This window comes from Protopterus annectens, chromosome 6.part0, assembly GCF_019279795.1.
Source record: "Protopterus annectens isolate FY-2018-M chromosome 6.part0, PAN1.0, whole genome shotgun sequence".
In the NCBI taxonomy this organism is placed as follows: Eukaryota; Metazoa; Chordata; order Ceratodontiformes; family Protopteridae; genus Protopterus; species Protopterus annectens.
The window spans coordinates 101,348,346-101,374,704 of NC_056737.1; the positions used below are offsets into that span (position 1 = coordinate 101,348,346).

Genomic DNA, 26,359 nt, shown 5'->3' on the forward strand with positions numbered 1-26,359 from the left:
ATGATATGTTGTTTTAATGGTGCTGTAATCAAATTCTTAAATGGTATTAAACACTCAAAAAAATAACCTAAAAAGTAAATGTTGCCTCTGAACCATTTTAGCATTCATAAACAAAAATTATTTGTTTTGGCCAAAACTGTGTAATGTAACCTCCAAACAACTTCTTCAAACTGGTGATCTGTAACTTATAATCAAGTGCAGAAAATTTGGTAAATTCCATTTGTGCAGTAAGTTAATTTGCATATATTATATTTGGTGGTATATAGTGTTGACTCATTAAGTCCTGAGAATTGGAATGTTCTTTTGGGCAGCAGATATGCACTTATATTTCATTATAAGGGAGACAGGCCTTCTCAGGGTACTTCTATTAAGTTTGGCAAGTTGGCAAGTTATTTTGTAACCTGCAGTGATTAGGGAAGAAGTGGTAAAATCTCATTCACAGATGAATAAAGACATGGTCATACAATTTAAAATCAAGGTCCCGTAGATATCTTGCATATAATAGATGTGAGAGCAAGATCACAAATTTGCAGATTTTCTAGTCACAAAAGAACACTTTAGAAAACAGAGTTCTCTCATGATGATGTAACAGCCTTTCAGCGGGACTTGTGAACAGAAATACCCTTATTATAGTTGTATTCACAGCAGCTGTAGGGAAGCCTTGTATGGATGTTCTAGAGCCCTTGAATGGCGGGGTGTAGTACTGCACAACTACTGTATTTGAATTTCCTACCAGACTTGCACAGGGCAGTGTGGTGATTTCAATGTTGAGAGTGTAATTTAGATTGTGCTTAAGAATGCACACTTAAACTTGAATTAAACTGAATAGTGGGCTACTTGTTCCCTGTTCTGTAATAATGTGGCACTATGTTTAGCAGACAAAAGACATAGTTACCCGCCTTGGTACTGTGTTATGAATTGCACTGCTTGGTCGTTGTGCAATTAGGTAGGCTAATACCACTTAAAACTGATGAGCACATTTGAAATGATCAGATGAGTTGATTTATGTATTGTGATTTAAACAAAATGCATTATCAGACATAAAGTGCCACATTGTCTGTTATGTATGCTGCTAAGATAAGATTTTCTATAGCAGGCTGGTAAATCTGTACAGTTATGCACAATAAATGTTAGTTGTATAAAGAGTCTTGACTCTTAGAATGCTTGTGTTCCCACTCCTGTGCGAGTTGTTTTATTTTGCATTTTTGACATGTATGTATGCTCTAATTTTATTTTACACCATGATGCCTTACCTCTTGACTTAAAGTCCCAAAAAAAAAAAACAGATAAACTGTCAGCAGTTCTGGCATAACAGCACAGTTCTAAGTCAAAAGAAAAAAAAAGTGCAGTGGAACTACTAACAGTAGTGAAGAGAGACACTGTGGGTCAAATTAAACAATATTTTGTTATTGCTTAATTCTGTTATTTTTTTTTTTGGGGGGGGTACTTATGACAGAATTTTGAGTTGACTAAATTAGGTATCCTCTCGCTTCTCCATCATATCCATATAATATGTGTTATGAATGGCCCCAAGACAGTGCACACAGTTACTGTGGCCTTCGGTAATGGACATCTTCTGCGAGCATTTGACACATTTTTTAAACCCAGAGGGTTTATGATCCTTAACCTCCTTAGACATCTCACTGAAGATGAAGCCAAAAGGACATGGTCAAACACACAGAGAGAGAGGACTAGGTCTTCTAACTTAAACGGGCCTAGCCTTAACGCACCAGCAGTCACACAACCACGAGGACTAGATCGTCTAACTCAAATGGGCGTAGGGCCTACAGTCCCCTGGGTCGAAAGAGAAGGGAGAAACCTAGGTCCTCTAATTAAAACGGACCTAGAAGTGGATAGAGGTTAGAAATAACAAATTTAGTAACACACACACACCAGAAAGAGTCTCTATATAATAACTATGCCTTTATAAGAGATAAGAGTTGAAAGTCAGAAACCCTCGTCAGCTAAGGCAAATCTGGCAAAAAACAATGCGGACTGCTCCGCAAAAAACTAGCTTAAGCTAACAACACAGCACACTGAGAACACTAAATAGCTAAACTGTACAGAATACTACATACACAAGTTAAATTAAGCGCAAACGCACCTAAAACACGAAGTATTAAATTACCGATATCTGAACTACTAGAGAAATAACCACTAAGGGCAAAATGCCCAGAAAGAAACTAACTGGCACACAGGATACCAATGAGAATAACAAGGCCAATGGCCAACCAGTTCTCAACAATAATTAGCTAAACAGGAAAAAATATACTGTAAATGGCTAAACTATTTTAACGGTAGGAAACAACACTCGTAAATGTTATATAAATGTATCTAAAGCTGAAAAATCGCACAAAATAGCAAAAAATTAGTAAAATGTATTAAACTTAGCCACGGTCAAGAAGAAGCACATCCAAACTCGATGCAGCAGACGAAATCTGGGGATTGTACTGGTGCACCATGGGATGCCTACCTAGCCACGAGCCAAGTAGAAGACTTTGAGCTTTCAAAAAGGCTGAGTCGGAGCCGAAGATCGGCTCCGAACCCATATGTAAGAATGAAGGGCGAGATGGACTACAAACCATGGAACGTTATGGTGAGTACATAACTTTTTTTTCTACTACACAAATCTTTTCAACAATGTTGTCTTTTCCCTGGTTCTACTACACAAATCTTTTCAACAATGTTGTCTTTTCCCTGGTTCACCATTTCTTTCTACTATAAAAAAATCTCTTCAACAAAAAAAGTGCAGCTGTTTTAAAACCACATTTTTAGTTATTGCTCCTCATGTCATGGGGTGCAACAGTTATTAGTTTAACAACACATTTATAATCCTATTTCTTAAGGCTTGAGTTAATTTATGGACTTTATGGACATTTGCAGTCTGCAATTTTCAATATTATATTTGACACAGGGTATCCTGTCAAATACAGCAGAAAGCTGAGGTATCTAAGTATTCTATGATACGGCTTTTCTTAATAGTGATAACTAATTTTGTCTTTACCCAAACATTTAACTTCTTGATATTTAAAATAATTTGTTACATCCTAACAAGAGCTGTTTATTTTATGTTCTGTAAACATCCAAATGGTTTCTTCTCATCATTCTTGTATAAACTTCTTTATTTCAAAGGTTTTTTTTTTCTTATTTTCCTTTTGATAGAAATCTTGTGAGACCATCACCAAAAGAAATCTCTCTGATGTCACAAGAAAGCGAGATGGAGGCAACGCCAATGAGGAGATGAAAACAGCAGTATGCAAGCAATAAACTTCACTCAATATTCGAAAGCTGTAAATAACGTTCCAGATACACCACCACAAAAAGATAACTCCTTTATTTACCTAGGTTTCGTTCGCTCCTACAAACTTCATCAGAATACAAACAACTGTTTCTGAAACATGTTTAAATACTATTCTCTATGCAGTTAATTACTTAATTAATTTCAATTCCCTTTATCATTATCTTATTTAATTAACTTCATTCCTTAAAGAAACACTAGAACTTGCTTTTAAAAAGCATATATATAATAAAATTGACTCCAAGTAATTCAATTAAATTGTGTAATACAAACATTTCATATATAAAATCATTGCATTTTCATATTCCTAAAATATTACAATTAATTAATATTGTACATAGTCATATATATAAATATAATTATTTGTACTAAAAACTTGCTAACTAAATATTACTAATATATGCCATAGTGATACAACCCCATAATTATAATATGTAAACTATAATGCTACCATATAAATTCTTCTCATCTAAAATGATTGTGATTAATAAATAATAATTAATAATTTTCATAACTGATTCAAGCATATTTATTGATATAAATATATATATTTTAATCATTAATAAACTTACACCAATAATAACTACTGTACAAACATTTTATAAATGACTGCTACCCTAATCTAAAATATTGTATATTTGTGCATATATGTATATACATTATGTGCCATTTAATTTATTAATTCTTAATAAAGGCATAATAGTAAGATATTCAGACCAGGTGAATTATATGAATTCAAATATGTTTGCCATTTTAATTCATCCATATCCAAATGATATTTTATAATTTTCCCTTGCTGATCATATTTTATTTGATTAATTACACAAAACTTAAATTTATGATCTGTATTATCAATAACATGCCTGGCCAAAGCATTTGTTGTTTTAAGATGTTGAATATCTAAAAGATGTTCTTTTATTCGTTCCCTAAAATGCCTATTAGTTTTTCCAACATAAAATGCCCTGCACTGTTGACATAAGGCCAAATAAACAACATTTGATGTAAAACAATTATAATGTCCAGTAATATTGATCCTGCAACCATTCACAATCATATTAACACCAGTACTATGTATGTAATTACATACAGTACATTTACCACATTTAAAATTTCCTTTGATTCTAGTATTATATCTTTCCAAAATTCCATGATTTTCAAACAAATTTTTAAATGATGGACTTTTTCTATATACAAATTTTATTGATCCTTGAAAAAATTGTCTCCAAAATCTTTCATTTACCAGCATATTCCAATTCTTTCTTACAATTAACTCAATATTTTTATAAGTATCGTTATAAGTAGTTATATATAACGGAATGTCATTATATTTGTTTTCATCCCTGGATATATTCGTGGTACTCACTTGTTTTAAAAATCCAGATTTTAATATTGCTGTATATGTACCATTTTTCCTCTTTTCTTTCACCTCATTATATATATTAATACAAAACTGTTCAGGATAACCCCTGTTGGTAAATAGTTGTATCATATATTGTAATTCATCTAAGAAATCCTGTTCATCACTTACCATTCTGGCAGCCCTGACCATCTGCCCTTTAACAATGGCTTTTTTCTGATGGTCAGGGTGCCAACTACTAAAATGCAAATACGCATTTGAAAATGTTGATTTTCTATAAATCTTTGTTTTTAAACTATTTGTTTCTCTATTATATATAATATTCACATCTAGGTAAGTAATGTCAGTTTGACTGATCTGATAGGTGAATTTCAAAAATCTAACTGTAGTATTAATATGTTCCAGGAACGATTCCAAAGTTTTCCTGTCATGATCCCATCCCAATCTCTCTGATGTGTTGCTTTTTCTTCCTGCTTCCAAAGTTCAGTTGTCTTGAAATTTTAATGAGTATTCATGTTGTCCCGTCTCTTAACCAAACAAAAACTCTTCATGATGTTCATGTACCATATACCCTCTTGTACACAGTTCCACTTAACTGCTACCTTCTCATGTTCCTGCCTTTTACAAGCGTCACACTTGAACTGTAATTAATACATTTCTTGTACTTTTCAGAAATGAATTCCCAGATCAGATTTCATTTGAATTCCCAGATCAGATTTTATTTGACTTAAAAGATTCACAGTAAATCCTTCTCCCATCTTAAATTGTCTGAGAGTACAAATATGTAAGAGATTGTAGTGTATAGTAGGAATTACTAAACTCCCCTTATTGTATAAAATGATTTTCTTTTATTAGATTATAGATAAGAACCCTTACTGAAAAAATAAACCAAGACCCTATGTCTCCATCCTTCCTGACGCCTTGTATACTATAGTTATGTATCTCCTGCATTTCCAGTAATGTTGCATTTAATAAATGTTTCTTTTTCTGAGCACATCTAGAGAATAATCCCCTATTTTAACTAATGTTCATATTTTATCGCTCACCTTTTCTTTTCTATCCTCTGTCTTTTTCTTGAAAGAAATGGTTTTCATTTTAATTTATTTTTTTGGTAAAGTATATTTTTCCTGGTCGGAGTTTTTTCCTGACATTTTGTACTTGCCCATATATAATTACAAACTTCCCTTTTTTTAAAATTTTCCTTAAGTGAATCGGAACAAATTTCACATATCTGGCAGTCACTACAATGTCATCTCCATAACTAAGATATACTGGAACTTTAATTCCTTCCAGCATTTTCTGGAACTTTAATTCCTTCCAGCATTTTCCATTTTCATTCTTCTGTCCTTTTAAATGCCCACATTAAGCAGTAGCCCATATGAAATGGGGTTGATTGGTCATTATTTAACCTTACCACTACTTGTAATCAGTATAACTCACCCTTGCCACTGCACCTTCAAATTCATAGCCATAATAATATACTGGTTGACTATTTATCACTTTATCAAGTCCATATTCTTCTAAAATATTCCAGGAATGATGGTTATCCACATTATCATAGGCTACCATTCCCCTCCTTCCATCTCTTTAAACAAGCGTGATAATTGCTTTAGTTCTTGCCTTTGCTAAACCTATATTTAAATCTCCCAAACTTCTAACACCTCTTGTCCTTATTTGTATCGTTTTCTTTAATACGTTTATAATCTAGGGTTAATGAGGATTACAGAGTTAAATGTGATTGAATGGGGAGCAGTCCAGTGGTATAGCACCAGAGTCAGATTCCCAGAAGCAGCAGCTCATAGAATTCTTTAACATTGTTTTGGTTTTACTTAAGATGACAGTTGTGAGAGTCATGTTTCCTAGAGAACCCACACAGTTGTGTGCAAGTTGCAGAATAAGTTGTGGGGAATTCAGGGTGCAGAAGCATGCTTCCATCAGAGAGAAGCACCGAGCAGAGCTTGAAAGAGCTTATGCTTAGGAACAGGCTAGGCTACCCAGCAGAATCAGTAAGCTGTCCCACTCCTTACTGCCTACCTAGTAGATGAGATAATTGGGATGCCTGGGTGGAAACATATGGGTATAGCCTGAGGATTCCCAGCTCCTGTTGCCACAGAAGGAGACATCTGGCTGGGTCCTGCTATGAGGGATAAAAGTGCTTCACTTGGTGTGACCTTTAGTCATTGAACTCCTGTAGTCAGTTTGACATAGTTGCAGCATTCAGGTCATTTTTACAGAGTGGCTTATCTCCTGTATGCTTCAGTCATTTTTCCTTTATTGTCTTATTGCTTCAGCTAGTTACCAATGCAAGCCAGCATTCAGTATGGAATAAATGCTCGTGGCTTCTACTCTGGGTAGAGGTTTGTCAAATTACAGTAAGATGGAGGTTGTTTGGAAAAGTGCAACAAAGGCAGTTTGGAGCTTGAAATAAAACTATTTAATGAAAAAATAAAACAATTTAATGAAGATACTGAGGGATTTCCAGTTATGCACCTGTATGGGAGTGGAGATCAAGTCTTTCAGATATGTTAAGGGGTAAATGGAATGCTCTGGGAGTTGAAGGTTTCACTGATTGGGTGTAATATTAAGATAAATTTGTTCTTTATGGTGTTGACTCCTAGTTGAGACATAAGTATGTGTTTGAGGCTAGCAGTAAAGGAACTATTGCAGTATGAACAAAGATGGATTGGGTAGAATTTACAGTTTTATGGCAGCAGGTAAAATAATGGTCTTAGTCTGCAACACGTTTAGTTTGCTAGTATTTCTTGTATTGATATTTCTGAAAGAAACCTTGCTTTTGTAGCGAATGTCAAACATAATTGCCAATTTAAGCTCATTTGAAAGAATGACATTGTTCCAAATAATAGTCAGTTACAGATCTTTAAAAAAATGAAATTAACTTAGCCAAGTAATAATAAAAATAGAATAATTTTCAGAAAAAGTTGATGTTTTAATTTATAGTAGTGTGGTATGGAAGTGTGCTGCAACAAACCACTTTTCACAGGCATTGCTGTTTATTTTCAAGTTTGTAACGGCAGTGAGAATGGACAAGGCACCTCAGGCAAAGAAGACCACTGCACCCACTGTCTCCCAGATCAATGCGGAATTTGTAACACAGGTAAGTGTTTTTTTTTAAATGTGTTTGTCAGATATAGTTCATGTTTTGTTACCCTTTGGAGTTGTACCTTTCATTTTATTAAAAAAAGCAAGTTGATTGTACTGTCCTATCACTTATGAAACTTGGTTATTGTTGCTTGGTATATTTGGTCTACTCTTTCAGACTGTTGATGTCCAGAATAGAAGGGAAAGCAGAGCAATATTTTTTTGTTGTGTATGACGTATCCTGCATAGATTAGCTGGGTCATGGAGTAGTAAGGACTTTATACGTTTTATTACTGAAGGTATGGAAGGAAAAGCATGCCTTTTTATTAATAACTCTCACACACACACACACACACACACACACACACACACACACACACACACACACACGTACATGGTGCAACCAGGCTGATGTAAAATATTGAATAGAAATGATGGAAAAAGACATGGTGAGACTGGAGGAATGGTCTAGGTTATGACAGCTTAAATTCAAAACAATAATGCTAAAATCACATTAACTTGCAGCACGAGTATGTAACTGGAGGAGAATCTGTAACTAAGATATTGCCAACATCCTGGCAGATCGGTTCACTGCTAACTTTACCCCCCTCTCACCCCCTAAAGGGTCCATATCTATACAGGAAGAATGCAGAGTCCCTGCAATCACAACTACGCAGGTAAAAGCTGCACTCTCTAAAGCCAAAAACACAGCATCCATGGGACCGGACAACATCCCAGGCTGCGTTTTACACAAACTTCAGAACGAACTGGCTCCCCACCTAAGCACCATGTTCAGTAATAGCCTTGCATCAGGCTTTGTGCCCACTGAATGGCACACAACAACAGTTATCCCACTCCACAAAGGGGGAGCCACCATTGATCCTGGGAATTATCAACCTATTAGCCTGACGAGCCTGGTCTGCAAGGCCATGGAACGTATCATCATGGAACTCATAAACAAAGACATTGGTAACCTCCAAACTCTCGATCCCACCCAGTTGAGGTTTGTGAAATGCAGATCATGCCTACTAAACCTGATCGACTTCTTTGAGGCAGTCACCAAAGCCGTGGATGGGGGTAAGGTGGTTCACACAGCCTATCTTGACCTCGCCAAGGTTTTGACACCATCCCCTATTCTGGAATTATAGCTAAACTCACTAAACTAGGTGTAAATCCCTACTTCACAAGATGGGTTGCCAACTGGCTCACTGACAGAACCCACACTGTAAAAGTTGCAGACTCCAAGTCTGACCTCAAAGCAGTGACAAGTGGAGTACCACAGGGTTCCGTCCTGGGACCTCTCCTGTACTTCTCTGAAGTCCAGACTAACACAGAAGGCCTCTGGCTAACGAAGTTCGTAGATGACTGCAAACTAGGAGCCATAGTAAAGTCCCCAAATGATGTGGACATCCTACAGAAGGGCCTCACTGAGACAGATGCCTGGTGTCAGAGCCATGGCCTCAAGCTCAGTGCCAAAAAGTGCAGTGTCATCCCCTTTGGTAAAAACTCTGTACCCATTAACTACCACATAGGCAGCAATCTACTTAACACCGAATGTGTGATAAGAGACCTTGGGACCCAGGTAGACAGTAGTCTCTCCTTTGATAGTCACATCGCCACAGTAGTCAGGAAGTCCTTCTACATGGCACACCTCATTATAAAAGGGTTCTCATCCAGGAAAAAAGAGGTCATTGTTCCCTCTACTCGTCACTCATTAGACCCATTATAGAGTGCAATGCCCTTTTTAGAATGTACCTCACAAGACATCTGCAGCAGCTGGAAAGGCCACAGAAGTACCTCACAGAGAGGATTACTGGCCTCAAACAAATGCCCTACACTGACTGCCTCAAAAAACCCCAGCTTTACTCCGTAGCATATCGCCTACTCCACCAAGGTGATCTCTGCCTAACATATAAAGCTATGTCAAACCCAGAGCTGTTGGACATGCTACACCTAAAGAAATCCCAATCCCTCCGAGCTACATGGTCTAGGGACCTAAACCTTGTCACCACAATAAACAGGACTCGCTGGAGGGATAGATTCCTGTCCCAGAGACTTCCTATACTCTGGAACAAGCTACCCATCTGTCAAACAAAGTTCTTCATTAGCACTCTTCAAGAAGAATCTTGATGAGTGGATGGGAAATAGGAAATACACCCCGAGGATCACTTCTTTGTCTCTGCTGGACAGTGGCACAGGAAAATAACTTTCTTGGGTGGTGTAATCTATGGAACCTGGCTTACGTTGGCCCTTGGGCCGATAGCCTAGTACCTACCTATGAACCTACAAGAATAGCAGAAACGAACCTGGGGGTTAATTTTATCAGATATTCTATATGTAAGCAAGGTGTATGTCAGAATAGCAAATAAGGCATATGGACTGTATGCATTAAAAGCTGCTTCTTCAGTAGAAATCAAGAGGTTGTTATTCCCTTCTGTTAACTATAAGGTAGATTCATTGCTACCAACCAGGTACTTCAAGGTTCTTACCAGGGTACCCGATTACTCTTAGTAAAATGAATACTTTTACAAATGGCAGTATTAACCAAGTTGCAAGGCTTTCACAAGCATGAAGCCACAGTGTCACCAAATAAATGCAGTTACTCTCAAATGTTAAACTTTTTTCTAAAATACCAGCCACAAAGAAAGGTTTAGATATATTTAATAATAAATAAAATAAAACGCACAAAAATACTGAATATCTGTTTACAGTAAACACCAGAGTTTTTCATTTCACAAGAAATGTAAAAGCAACACAGATGGAAAGATTCAGACAGATACAGAAAAACAATATTTAACTAGTCTCACTATATTTTCCTAACTGGCTAAAGAATTACTGTTCCTGAAACATTAATTATCAAGGTGCTGCTTACTGTGATGGATCCAAAGTCTTTTTAAGACACTAAGGTCTTGCTGGCTGGATTCTGATGGAATCAAAGTCTAGTTATAATTGCATTCACAGTCTGTTGCCCACAGAAACTTGCAGAATATACACTGATGCAGCACCAAACTGTGTCACTTTAAAAGCAGTAATTAATAAATAACTTTTTATAACAAACCACATATACTACTGTTGCAGCTTTAGTTACACTGTACCACTTTACTTCTCGATCAGCATAGAAGATAACTTTCCTGTACAAAATACCTCTCCTAACAATTTCATTTGCTATAGTCTCTCTATAGTGGTTTATCTCCTGTTTTTCTCCTTGGTATTCTATTTTGGTCTTTGTATGAAAACATCTGTTTGCTGGTGTTTGCAGAAAAAATGTTTTCATCCTTTGTGCAAATGCTGACTTGATGAAAGCATATTCATTCAAACTTCCTTGCTTAACAGTGTCATATGATAGAAACACTTAGATTGTTTTCCTGTTTTCCTGCTGTCCATTCTTTAAGGAAGCAGGCTAGCTTTCTTACTGACAATGTGAAATGCATACATCTTGTTTTTTACATTTTTGCTAAGTCTGTAAGAGGTCAGCTTTCTTGCTGACAGTGTGAAATGCATAGATTATTGCTAATTTTGTAGGAAAACATGTCCATTAAGCAAATTCCTTATTTTTCAAGCCACGGTCATTTAGTATGGAAGTTAATCACATATTGCTAAACTCTATTTCTACATTTAACCAAGCTTTATTTTATGCCTTATTTTATGCCTTATTTATGTTGCATATTTGTACTTTCATCCTTAATACCTTGTTGAGCATACTCTTACAGTTCCCTGGTTACTTACTAAAGCAAGGCAAGATGAAGGAAATTAGTGTGTTTATCAGGTTCTCAAAAGCAGAGTACAATTTCAGTTCTGGCTATACAATGACATCATATCTGGTCACCTGACTCTGTAGTTCCCACACTACCTCCTCACTAGAAACTTGAGCCAGGATCTGTCACAGATGTGTCACAACAGACACTTACAGCTTTGCTAAGGCATCAGTACAGCATTTTTTTATTTGTGTAACAGTTCTGCACTAGTTTACTCCACTGTTTGTATTTATTTGCTTGACTGAATTATTTACTTTTCTGTGTCTCCATTTATATATTTGCTGATCTCTGAATGAATTTTTGTTTTCCCCCTACACAACTGCTGTTGTGTTCTTTTCTAAAGCTGGTGGCGTTTGCTGTTGCCTGCTCCTACTGGGAGTTTGTGGTGTACTCAGTCCAGAGAGGTAAAACTGGACAAACGGCTTCTGTGTTATCTGTTTGTCTCAGGGTGTGGATTTGGAAGGATCGTTTGTCTTGGTGGTATAAAAATATTACATTTGAGTGAATTCCTGCTTATCCTGCTAGAGCCTGACAGAGAGTGCTTCTTAAACAGTCTGAGTTACAGAGTTACATAAGTATATTTTGCACTTTGTCTAATTGTTCAGTGTTTCTTATCAGAACTGCACTGGTTGTAGTTATTTGCTTATCAGTACTGCATTGTTTCTATTTATTTGTGTAACAGTTCTGCACTAGTCTACTGCACTGTTTTGTTTGTTTGACTGAATTATTTACTTTTCTGTGTCTCCATTTATATATTTGCTGATCTGTGGATGAATTTTTGTTTTCCTCCCACCCAATTGCTCTTGTGTTCTTATACTTTATGGCTTTTGCTGTTGCCCGTCCCTATTGTACATTTGATAAGGGACACTCCTCCCAGTCCCATCTCATTAGCTCATTCTACCTAATACAGAGATAATTTGGGAATGCCAAACCCCTTCGTTTTTGAATTTTCTTCTGTTCCTCCTCTCTCCCTTTCCACTTTACCTCTCTCCCCTTCCACTTTACTTAAAGAAAAACACTTTATTCAGCTTCTTTTACTGTATTTCTGTTTCCTCCTCCTGCTCTGTTACTTCATCTTCTGCTGCTTGCTGCAGCTTGTTCTCTAAAGTGTTCAATTGCATCCTTTCTGTTGCATTTATTACTGCTTGTTTATAGCCTGTTTAAATTGTAAATGTTATTCTAAGCCTCTTAGTTTTGGTTCAAGCACTTGGGCTTTAGGCTAACCCCTTAGCTCTCCCTGGCCTTCTCTCTCAGATTCTGAAAAATATGGAGTGACAATTTCATGTAGTTTCTCCTGCCAGTCTGGTTGATATGGGCATCCTGAGACAGTGTAGTTAACTGCCTTATGTACACAGATAACCACCTACTACTACCACCTAGGAACACAATTTGCGAGCGATGCAATTACATTAGGAACCTAGGGTCCATGCTGTGTCCCTCACAAGCCAGTATATCTGGCACTGTGAAGGGTGTCAACACAATCACTACACCTCAAACACCACCCACACTTACAGAACACACACCCACATATGTGGAGGTCCTCAACAAAAACATACCCAAACAAGTACAGCCCTCCACACCACATGTCATGCGTAATTCAGACACTTGTGTCTCACAACCACTAAAGCCTAACCATAAACCCAACATATTAGTCATAGGAGGCTCCATTGTGAGGCACACAGATGTGCCTCTCACCAGGCTGGATAAGGAGAAAGTCACAGTTAATTGTCTGTCGGGCTAGAGTCCACCATATCACACATGCACTCAAGTCTCTCAACAACCGGTACTGTTATGACTCTGTCATAGTCCATGTTGGTGTGAATGACTTGAGGCGTACCTCCCTGGACTATATGAAGAGAGACCTGATTAAACTCACTGAATATGTGTCACATCAGGTATGTCCCTAGCCTTAAGCTGCATTCTGCTGTTACCCAGAACGATGCCTCAATGCAATCCAAAAGTGATTGACTTTAACAATTGGCTTAGTTTCTGGTGTCATTCCACGGGGGCTGCAGTACCTGACAGCCTGGGAAGATATGATAGACCATAATGCTTTGCCAGAGACGGCCTGCATCTGTCTCACTTGGGCTTCATGCTTCTAACAAAGGCACTTGCCTCCCCCATAGTGCCTTTTTTTAGAAAAAGTGATGAGGTTAAAACTACCAACATAAACATTTCAAAAAAACCCAAATTAAAGGTCATGCTGCTAAATGCTAGGAGTCAAAACATGAAACTGCATTCATTGCAAGCATTCTTAACCTTTGAATATGCTGACATCTCCGCAGTCACAGAAACCTGGTTCAAAGCTGTGTAGAGCACCCCAGCCATACCTGGTGCTATCATACATTCAGACCCCAAACTGTGGTTAGTAAAGCCAAAGGAGGTGGAGTTTCAATATATATTAAAGACATACACACCTCCAGGCTGGTCAAACAATATGACACACAGGAAATACTCTAGGTGCAGTTAACCATTGACAAGACCCTTATACAAATCATAGCTAGCTACCGGCCCCCAAATCTGACCCAAAATGCCTATCTAGACCTTTTCGAATCTATCAAGATTCAACCCCTTTACCCTGATCCTGGGTGACTTTAACTACCCAAACATAGACTGGAAGAACTACTCATGCCAGAACACAAATGCCAAGAGAGTCCTCAATTTTGTCAATGCAAATGCTTTGGAACAGCTAGTTGATTCCCACACAAGAGGTGATAATATCTTGGAATTGGTATTAACCAACATGAGTAACCACTGTAGCACCCCTGCAGTGTCATCCTTCCTTGTAAGATCAGACCATAACATGGTCACGTTCGAAGTCACCATCTCCCCCGACGCTCCTCTAACTAGGGTCCAACAAAAAAAACTTTTCCAAAGCTGATTACAGCCTCTTGAGGGATGGTATAAACAGCTTCACAGCCTCCTCGCCCTCTCTAGGAACTGGCACCAGTATCTGAAACTATACAGAATTACTATATGAACATTTGTATAGATGCACGAAATCAGGAATACCTGATGGGACTAAATCATCCTCTGCAAGGAAGAATAAACCTGTCTGGACACCTGCAATAAATAAACTCTATAATAAAAAAAAAAAAAAAAGGACCAGAAGGGACAGGTGCCCAATTTGAGAATACCTCTCCGCTTAAAAACCTAACGCAACAAGCAACTAAGATCCAAAAGCAAACTTTGGGTCAAAAAACTTTTAATCTAACTATAGACAGTCATAAGGCCTTCTTCACGCTTGTCCCGTAATCCCAAAGGTAATCCCAAGATCTGTTCAGAACTGGTGGTCAACTGGTGGTCAAGACCACACCATGTCAATATACAATACTTGCTGGCTGCTGGCTGACAGATTCTGCAAAATTTCTGTCCCCCCCCCCCATCAGGGTAAACCAGACAGTACCTTCCCTGCTCCCCCTTACTCCAGGATATCTAGGATCTCTAGGGACCTGCATCCTACATGAACTCAGGCAGGAACTTGCAGCACCATTAGTGCCCTGTTCACCAAAAGCCTGGGTACTGGTTTGTCCCAGCAGCTGGAGGGAGGAGCCACTGTCCTCCCTTTACAGAGATGGAGTGGTGCCCAACTGGGATGGAAGAATTATAGACCCATCAGCCTAACTATTTGCAGGCCATGGACCATGGACATCAGGATATTGAAACTCAAAAACACAAAATCCCACACTTTGGCTTTTTGGCTTTGTGAAGTCAGTCATGTCAACTAAATTTGGTCAACTTTTTTTTTTGGCATTACCAAACCCATGGATGAGGGAAAGACCTTGCACCTGCTTACCACTTGAGCCACGACCAAATTCTTACTACTATTCCCTTCTCAACTAGGCAATAAACTGTCTCAACTAGGCATCGATGGTAGCTTATGGCTCACTGACTGAACCCTCACTGATAGAACCCAATATGACCCATGTACCCCACCCCAGGGTTGGTTGATTCTCTATTATTAGTTTATTATATACTTTTCAGGCCAAAACCAGCCAGGCCAGCTATGGCTGGCTTATGGACTGCCAACATTGTGCTTGCTTGACTTGATCATGATGTGGAATGATGTGACATCCTCCCTCCAAGTCAAGATGCCCACAAAAGAAAAAAAGGCCAACACAACTCAAGCCTCATACAAACACAAAAGCCATCATCCTCGTTCGTCCAGATGTCCCCCACCACCACAGATTTAATACCAACATCCAAAGTATGCAGTCAGTCAGTCCCAGATTGATTTAGGCACCCAGATTGATGAGCCTGACTTTTGAGCACCCTGTTGCTTCATTTGGCCTTTCTCATCATTGAACCACTCATAAGTGAGGTATGTCATCAAAGGGAAAAGTAGGTCAAGGCCTGTTATCTTATATAAGGCCCATTATTGAGAGTAACACCCCCCATTTGGTAGCACCTTGCAAATAACACAGAGCAGCTGGACAGACCACAAGAGGAGAATCAAGGGAGAAATCAGGGGCAAAAAATGATATGGATAGAAAGAACTGTCTCACCACTCTCTACTCTGTGCCCTGTCCTCCCTCTGTCTCTGTACCTGTCCGACCCTGAACTCAGGAATCTGCATATCTAAAAGTCATGGAACTTCTGCATAACTGCACCATGCAGGTCCACTTGAGTAGCCAGCATGCGACATCAATAGGATTGTGACCCAGAGACTCCCTCATCTATGGAATAGACTCCCTTTCCACGTCAAGCAGAGTGCCTCTTTACCTCTTTTTAAGCGCAACCTGAATAACTGGATGGGAAATTGAAAGTACATCCCTGGTATTCCACCCATGCTGGACAGGGGCATTGGTTGCTGATTTGTCTATGCATGGGCTAAACTCTTGGCTAGGCTTATAAGGGCCTTAGGGCCAGTAGCTTAGTCGCTTCCTATGATCCTATGGAAACTATAAAACAATTCCAGTACTTTCATCCTTTTGTAGAGATTAACCAGTCATTCTCTGGCACCCCAGGGTAACACTTAGCTCACCACTGAGGACAGTAAGAGCAGGACCCCAGGCCAGACATTGCATCTCTGCTGCATTGAGGCCTTGAAGATAAAATCTTTATGGCCTAAACCAAGTCATTTAATTTCAAGCTATTTTTCTTGAGATTAACCCCTTCCCTTCCAGCATTGTCTGTTAATATGTATACATTTCATCAGTTACAATACAGTCTGACATTCATGTATATTGCTTTTCTGTCCACCAGGACCCACTGTTGATGCATTTTTAACACAAGCATCTGTACAAATCAGGTTGATGTTCAAATGACATAATATTCTTTACAAAACTACAGCTAGTGATTCTGGCATATGTTAAACATGCACTGCCCTGCTCTCTCTAGCATTGCTGGTTTTCCAGTGAACATATCCCCAAACTCCCATAATACTGCTCGGATTTTCTCAAATCTCGGTAGGAGACAGCCACTGAGACATTGCTGCCACTTCCACTAAGTTGTCAGTCCCCTTCAACTGAGGTGTCAGTCCAAGCCTCACCGAGGGGATCAGTCATCAGATCCCCCTCGGACTCCTCCTGCCACCCACAGCAAGTACTTAGCACAATGGCCTTCCTGTCATGGTAAGGCTTCATCATGTTAACATGGTACAGTTTGTGCCCCTGCCTATTGGCTAGCAATTCTAGCATATAGTTAACATCACTGACTTTTCTTACCACTTTAAAGGGTCCTTCCCAAGCTGCCTACAGCTTATTGTGTCTGACAGGAATGTGCACCATAGCCTGCTGTGCCAAACCATACTCTCGGGCATGAACATTCCGGTCATACCAGACCTTTTTCTGCAGTTGAGCTCCTGCCTAGTTCTCCTGGGCAACGCCCATGTGTTCCGTAAGCCTTGTCCTGAAGCTAAGGACATAATGCCACAACAGACTCCTTGTGAGATTCGCACTCGCCCTCCCACTCATGACAAATCAAATCCAAGGGTCACATAACCCTATGCCCATACAGTAACTCAGAGTGAAAAAACCTCTGGATTCATGGGGTATCTCTCTGTATGCATACAGTAGATAGGGCAAATACGTGTCCTACTCTCTCTTAAATTGGTCTGCAAATGCCCTTATTGTAGAGTTTAACCTCTCCGCAAGACCATTAGTGTGGGGTTGGTAGGAGGTGGACAGAGCTCCCACAATCAAGCCAGCAGGCCTGACATGAAATTGGCACCTCTGTCCGTATTTCTCTCGGGGAAACCTACCCTGCTGAAAATGTCTAATAAAGCATTTGCCACCTTCTCTGCCTCGATGGAGGGCAGAGTCACTGCTTCAGGTTATCTAGTAGCATAATCTACTGTCACTAGGATATATTTCTTCCCTGTGGAACTTGGGGTATTCAGAGACCCTACAATATGCATAGCTACCCTCTGAAATGGCGCCTCAGTCACAGGCAAAGGCATCAAAGGATCTTTGACCTTGTCTCCTGCCTTGCCTACGTTTGGCACTGCTCACAGGTCCTGCATTATGCTCTTAACATCCCTTGCAATCCCAGGCCAATAAAAGTTCTGCATAATATGCCTCTTGGTACACTTTATGCCTGTATGACCTGCAAAAGGAATGTCATAGGCTATGGCTAGAAGTGCCAGATGGTAGGCAGTAGGCACTACCAACTGCTGTATTACCTCACCCTCTAGCCCTCCCTCAGGAATCCACTCTCTATTACATTAACCCTTTGTTCCAGTATATAGACTACACTTTTTCTTGAGAATCTGGTACCTCCTTAGCTGCATCCCTCAAACCTCATAGTGTAGGGTCCAAGAGCTGAGCCTGTCTCAACTCTACCTTTGTGACCCTTCCCAGCTCCCTTTCCACAGGAAGTCTGGTATCTTCTGACAGTGGTGCCTGGGTACTACCACTCAGCTCTGCCCTTGCAGTCACCCTGTCCAAGGGAACATCAGTACCTATCAGCAGTTGTGGCTCACCTTCAGGCTCACTGTTACAGAGTACACCCCCCCAACAAAATAGCCACATCACCAGCCCTGACTACATGTGTCGGGTCTGTCTGGGTCTCCCCCAGGCTACCAGACCCACATGCCTGTCTCCAAGCCTGACTGTGTGTAACTGTATGTACACAAGATACTGCATTATCAAAATAATTTTCTATTAAGAGATCTGCAGGGATATCCTCAAACACTCCTACTTGCTTGCTTCCTTTTCTACCCTTCCAGTGTAGTGAACCCTGGCCAAAGGTATTTGGAATGGGGTCCCTCCTAAATCTCTGACTGGCGTGTACTGCCCAAGCAAGTACTGCTCTTCTTTAACCACTACAGGCTTCACAAGGGTTATGCCAGAGATTGTCTTTCTTAGCAGTGGCCTGTTTTCTACCCACTAAGACAGGATACAAACTCCAGTGATAGTTTCATACCCCTGTTGTCTCCAGACAAATTAACACCGGCATACTGTTATTCCCACTTGCTAGCTACCCCACTGTTTGTTCCCCCACCTTGCTTCCATGGGCATTTGTATGCTACATGGCCCCTCTGGTTACATTTAAAACTTCTAAACCTTGATCCTGGCTGTGTACCTGAGCTAGTGACTTACCCTGTTACTGGTGAGCTTTGTCGGGGTGGTTTAGGCTGCCCACCACATGTTCCCTTCTATCTAATTGCAGGACCGAGTAGGTATCCCCTTCTTGTGCAGTGGTGCCCTGCTTGCTAAGTAGAGATCTCCTTTTCTCCTCAGCTCATCTGCAGAATTACACTACCAATCTGGCAACCAGATTTTCATGTCTTCAGGCAAAGTGATAAGTGCTTGTTCCCTCATGAAAAGGTCTGCCAGCTTTTCATATGTAGTGACCTGACACCCACTCACCCCCTATGAAAAATAAGTGCTCAGCACAGCAATATAATCACATACACTTTCATGTGCATTACATCTGTGCTCGCAAATTTTTTTTTTCTGTAAGCTTCAGGTGTTAACTTGAAACATTCCAATAAACCATTGTTTAATTTGACATAATTTAAACAGTAAGCATCATGTGGAGAAGGGCCAAGCAGAACTAGTAATCCAACAAATAGGCTCTTCAAGACCACTAGTGCAACAAAGTTCTTGTTTATTCAGGCAAGGCAGAAAATAAAAATACTTCCAAAATAAAACATTTTAATTTAAACAATCAGTATCAGACAGTTTAGAAACAACAGTTGGATCAAGAACCGTACCCAGAGCCCTTGGTCAACATCATATTGTCTACATACTATCAGAGTTATCACCTTCCTTATTCAGCGGAAGAAATTTACTGGCCTTTGTTGCTTCTGAGACTCTGTCATTCCCTTCCCCATTACCTCCATGTTCCTGTCGAAGAGTCAGCATGCCTCTCTCATGTTGATGCTGCTTCTCATTTTCTTCGACCTTCAAATGCTGCACTTTCACTGCCGATTCTAATTCCGTACGTTTTGCCTCTAGGTCAAGTCTCTCTTAACTCCAGACGGGTTTGCATATCCTCTGAGGAAAAGGTGAACTGTCCTGTTTCTGAAGGCTGCATATCCCCCTTGCCAGATTGGTTGTCCTCCTGGTTGCTGGTCTGGGCTGCAGCTGCGATTAAGGCTGAAATAATTTTCTCTTTAGTCAGGTTGGCATGCACCAGTCCTTTGGATTTGCACACCTTGGCCAACTGGTTCACTCTTAGCTTGCCATATTCCTCTCTTGACATCACTCTCAGCTTGCCATAATCCTCTCCTGGTATCTTTGCCATGCTTTCCCTAACTAAACTAATCTAACAAAAATAAATAAAACTGTTGTGAAAAATAGAAATCTGTATGTTTACCTTGTGGCTGCTGAGAGTACACACACCTTTAGTGACAACTGCTTACAGGCTACAGAAGTTCAATTAATATTCACACCACTGCTCACCAATATGTGACGTCCCTTCTCTGGGCTAGTAATCAAGGAGCCTCAACCCTCACCACTGAGGAACGTTCAGTTAGAACAAAAATGGATACACACAATATTTTCAGATGCAGCTCTCTGCACCATGCACATTTCCCTTAAGATCAGACAAGGAACACACTCCAGTCCTGGGGCTCTGTTTTCCTGTCCAGGCCCTAAATAAGACTTCACTTTTCTCTTTGTAAAAATCAGTGCTCTGTGTCCCTATTCAAAGTAGCTGACACACACACACACTCACACACACACTCACACACACACACACACACACACACACACACACACACACACTTTGAGATTTGATTTACACACACACACACACACACACACACACACACACACACACACACACACACACAAAAGGCTGGCACAGATTTACCCACTATACCACCTCTACCCAGACAATAAGTTAGATTCACTGCCACCAGCCAGCTACATTAAAGGTCTTATCAGGGTATCCAATTACTCTTAGTAAAATTAATACTTACACAAATGGTAGTATTAAGCAAGCAGCAAGACTTTCAGGAGCATGAAGCCACAATGTCACCAAATAAATGTAGTTATTCTCAAAGGTTAAACTATTTTCTAAAAGACTAGCCACAATGAAAGGTTTAGATAAGATCATAGGAAGTTACTAGGCTATTGGCCCTGCAGCCCTTACAAGCCTAGCCAAGAGTTTTGCCTATGTTTAGACAAGTCGGCACCAGATGCCCCTGTCCAGCAGGGACACAGGTGGAATCCCAGGGGTGTATCTTCTGTTTCCCCTGGTGGAATCCCAGGGGTGTATCTTCTGTTTCCCCTCCAGGTATCCATGTTGTGCTTAAAAAGGGATAATGAGGTACCCTGCTGGACATGGAGAGGGAGTCTATTCCACAGATTGGGGAGTCTCTGGGACACAAATCTGTCCCGTCCCGACAGCCTGTTGCTGTCACAAACCAGGCTGAAGTCACACATGCTGGTTACTTGAGTGGAGCTTGCTTTGTATGCCAGACAGAGGTTGCCTCTGAGGAGCCTGTATGAAACTGAGTAGAGGGACAGGACTTTTAGCCTATCTGTGTATGGTAGATATTTGAGGGCCTGGATTCTCCTGGTGAGGAACCTCTGTGATCTCTCCAGCTGCTGCTTGTGCTTTATCAGGTACATGCCGAAAGGGGTATTATACTCAATAATGGGCCTTATAAGGTAAGAATACAGGGATGTTATGACCTCCTTGTCCCTTGATGAGATAACCTTACTTATGAGGTGGGCCATGTAGAAAGCTTTCCATACAACTGAAGCAACATGGAGGTCAAAAGTCAGGTTGCTATCAACCTGGGTGCCCAAATCCCTCATGACTGATTGCATGCTTAGGGCGTTGTTATTAATGTGGTAATTTGTGGGGATGTCATTCTCCCCAAAGGGGATAATGCATTTTTTGGTATTCAGATTGAGGCCATGTTTCTGGCACCAGTTATTTGTTTGGGTAAGACCCACTTGGAGGATTTCCACATCACTAGGGGAATTGATGACCACGCCCAGCTTGCAGTCATCTGCAAACTTAGTCAGTCATAGCCCATTGGTTTTGGCCTGCACCTCAGAAAAGTATATCCCAAATAAGAGGCCGCAAGACCGATCCTTGGGGTATGACACTCGTTGAAGGTCTCTTGCTTGATGTGGCTTCACCTATTTTGACTAGGTGGGTTCTTTCAGTGAGCCAGTTTGCTACCAATTTGGTAACATAAGGCTTGATGCCTAGTTGAGAGAGTTTATTTATTATGCCCGAGTGGTGAATAGTGTTGAAGGCTTTGACCGGGTCAAGGTAGGCGGTGTGTACAGTCTTTCCCTCATTTATAGCTTTGGTGACTGTCTCAATGACATTGACCAAATTTAACAGACATGACCTCCCCTTGAAGCCAAACTGTGTGGGATCGAGTGTTTGGAGGTTGCCAATGAAGTCCATGATGATCTGTTCCATGGCCTTGCAGATGAGGTTAGTTAGGCTGATGGGTCTATAATTTCCCAGATTGGTGGATGCTCCACCTTTGTGCAAAGGGATGACAATGGCTGTCCTCCACACAGCTGGAACAAAGCCAGTACTCAGGCTTTGGTTGAATAGGGCACCTAATGGTGCTGCAAATTCCTGCCGAGTTCATGTAAGATGCAGCCTGGGATGTTATCGGGTCCTATGTAGGCTGTATATTTTGCCTTTGAGAGAGCAGTGATGACCTGTTCCCTAGATATAAGAGGAAGGGGGCAGGTACTGGAGATTTCCAGATTTACTGATTGGGGGGGGGGACAGAGGGGTGAAGGTTTCACTGAATTTGTCAGCCAGCAAGTTGGCTATATCTATGGCATTTGTGTATGTGGTGTCCTTGACTATCAGTTCTGAGCAGATCTGTGAGATTGCGGACATATGTGAAGAATGCCTTATGATTGTCTCTAGTAGATGTGACCAATTTGGACTCAGTTTGCTTTGGAGAATTTCACTAGTGCTCTTATTCGCTTGTTCAGGCTAAAGAGAGATTACTTCCAATTGGACACCTGTTCCTTCTTGGTCATGGACAGCAATTTTTTTCTTTTGTTATAGAGTTTATTTATTGCAGATGTCCACTAGACAGGTTTACTCTTCCTTACGAAGGATGATTTTGTCCTATTGTGTATTCCTGATTCCATGTATCTATACAACTGCTCGTATAGAACTTTGGTGTAGATTTGAACATTGGTGCCAGTTTCTACAGAGGTGAAGGGGGCTGTGAATCTGTTTACAACCTCCTGAGGGATTGTATAATCAGCTTTGGAGAAGTTTTTTTGTTTGACCTTAGCTAGAGGGTGTTGGAGGAGATGGTGTTTTCAAAAGTGACTACTTTATGGTCGGATCTTATCAGGGAAGATGATACTGTAGGGATTACTCATGTTGGTTAATAATATTTAGTAATGCATAATAAATTAGAACACATGACTATACTGAGTATCTATTTACAGTAAACACTAGAGTTTCAGTTCACACAGATGGAAAGATTTAGACAGATACAGAAAAACAATATTCAACTAGTCTCACTAAATATTCCTAACTGACTAAAGAATTATTATTCCCTGGTTACTTACTAACGGAATCCAGAATGAAGTGGATGAATGTCTTTGTTGTCAGGTTCCCAAAAACAGAGTGCTGAGTGTCAGTATCACATCTGTCACTAGTATCCAAATACAGTTTCAGTGCTGGCTACAAAAGTACCCACATTAGCACCTGATTAGAAACTTGTGCCAGGGTCTGACACAGATGTGTCACAGTGCACACCTAGTGCTTTGCTAAGGCATCTGGAGACTTTAAAACAATTCCAATACTTTCATCCTTCTGCAGCGACTAACTACCCATTCTCTGGCACCCCCATGGTAGCATTTAGCTCACCACTAAGAACAATAAGAGCAGGACCCCAGCCCAGACATTACATCTCTGCTGCATTCAGGCCAGTGAGATAAAACATTTACGGCCTAAATCAAGTCATTTAATTTCAAGCTAGTTTTCTTAAGGTTAACTGGCTGAGCTTAACCCCTTCCTTTCCAGCATTCTCTGTTAACATGTATACATTTCATCAGTTACAATACAGTCTGACATACATGTATATTTATTTTTTTGTCCATCAGGACCCACTGTTGATATATTTTAACACAAGCATCTGTACAAATCAGTTTGATATTCAAATGACATAGTTATTTAGAAAACTCCAGCTATTTATGCTGCATATGTTACACATACGCTGCCCTACTCTCTCTGGCATAGCTGGCACTACCTCACATCATCGCAGTTTATTTCAAAATGAATGTATGAACACCTTGAGAGGAATTTGGCAATATATTTTGTTAATTACATACTGAAGATATGACTCTGAAATGCATACTCATATTAGCTCACTTAGGTAAATTTTTAACTCATTATTGATAGTATCACGAGTGTAGTACTATAACTTGTCCATGATCTCTGAAAGAAGCTAGATTTGCAGAATTAAGTTGCGGATTCCATAGATGAGGTCACTCCTGTTATGTAAAACTTTCCACAAGGTGCAACAAAATTTAATTTTTTTTATAAGTAGTGGATGTGGAGGCACAGCGACTTGCATTGGTGTTTCTGAAACTTTACATAGAAAATATTATTTTATTTATTTATTTTATTTTACATTTGTTGACCGGGCTAGTCTAGCTGGATATATTTCCATTTTCAGTAGAGGCCCGGGGAGAAAAGCTCCACATAAAACATAAACAATGAGACATAAACAATGAGACATATTGTTAATAAACACATTGAGTATAAATAAGAAAAAAAAAAAGTAGTAATAAAAGTAATAATAATTAAACCTGGTGATAAAGTTAAAAAATAAAAATTAAGGCACACATCAAAAAGTTGTGACTAGTTTTAGTTTAGTTTTAATATTTCCAACGTTACGTCAAATCCCATTTTCTTTGACTCACTTCAAACAAAGCTGCATTTAAACAGAACATTTTCATAATATTAACTCAGAAAACCACAACATATGTGCCTTTCCCAACATAGTGCCAGAAGTGCCTCTTTGGTTTGATATGATTGAATTCTATTGTGCACATTTTTGTTGTACATTAGTGCTTTTAACCTGAGCGACAGTAGTAAATAAACATTCTCTAAAGAGAACAAGCAAAAGATGTACATTACTTTGGAGACAGCAGGGTTGCCCCCTGTCCTAGTTTGCACAAAACACTCACTGTTTGATTTTAAATTGCTTGCCCTATCCCTCCTGGAGGGATAGGAGCTAGTTAAAAAGGAAATGCCCCAGATTCCATACTTTCAAATTAGATATCCCTCAGTTAAAAAAAAACAAAACAATTTTCAGCATTCAGAGCCAAAACTAATTCACATTGTGAGTCACTAATTTTGCACCCTGTCACTGACAAAGTTTCTCCTGTACAAGTTAATTGCCTGTGCTACTGCTCATTTTCCTTTGGAGAAGAAGTCCTATGTACCGAGTCCTTCAGTTCATCACTGGATTTGCATGTTGACTGCTGTCTGTTAAGTCAAGCTGCAAAGATACAGCAAGTTGTTGGCTTGAAGTACAGTTGGAGTGGTACCACAGTTTGATGAGAGATCTATAAAGTGGCCATGAACAGTAGTCTCTTTAAGTAAGAGGCTGAGTGAATTTGAACTACAATGCAAAGAGGAAGTAAGGGAGAAAGTAAGAGGTAGTTTGTAAAGCATCTACCAGAAGCAACATTTACATTAAATCGAGCTTTTATCTGTACGTTGTAGCCTCAGTTTGAAAGGATTGCTTTACAGCTTTGTAAATTGCTTTCCCAGTCATTCCAAATCACATCAGGAGATGGGAGCGTGGTTGTAGTGGGTTTGCCATTGTGTCTTTACTTGATTCCATGGAGGAAGCCTGGGTGATGGCAGGCCTTAAAGAGGACCCTGCTGAAGGACATTTTGTTCTTATTTGGAGGAACTGGAGCCTGGCCATAGACTGGTCAGTGACTAGCAATTTAAGACTAACTTGACTAGTGGCCTGCATTCTGCATTTCTGTAAGTCATTGGGATTTGAATACAGGATTTGTTTGCCGGCAGGTTATCTTCTTCTTCTTGTCATCAGCAGTGGTATGGCACCTTTAAACTGACTGTATGATCCAGATTCAGACAGTTCCTTGTAAGATTAACTGTATTCATTTAATAAGATGTGGAAATTCTAATTATCTAAACAAAAAACTGGAACATTATGTAGATTGGCACATAAGGATAGATTCTTCCCCAATCGAACTGTACAGGCTGTTTCTAGAAAAAAAAAGACCTAAATTAACTTTTCAGTGTGTGAGAGAATTAATATATCGTTGGGGAATAAAATATTAAAAATTTTAATGTTAAAAAGCTGTAGTCAATAATGATATGTTTATTTTTTTTTACATCAACTCAGAGTCACTTTAGGTAAAAGATTCTAACTGTGGGTCCAGAATAATGTTGGAACATACAAGTCAC

General features: G+C 39.7%; 1 protein-coding gene across 3 annotated transcripts in view; it reads left to right on the forward strand.

The window, feature by feature from the left end:
• AQR (aquarius intron-binding spliceosomal factor) overlaps positions 1–26,359 on the forward strand; it is a 2,539,865-nt gene that overhangs the window by 29,038 nt on the left and 2,484,468 nt on the right. For 2 of the 3 annotated variants that reach the window (XM_044073871.1, XM_044073874.1), the window contains exon 2: positions 7,678–7,770. In XM_044073871.1, coding sequence (XP_043929806.1) covers positions 7,696–7,770 — 75 coding nt within the window. In that variant the 5' untranslated portion in view covers positions 7,678–7,695. Of the gene's footprint in view, positions 1–7,656; positions 7,771–26,359 lie in introns of all 3 variants that reach the window. The other variant, XM_044073872.1, reaches the window with a different exon arrangement.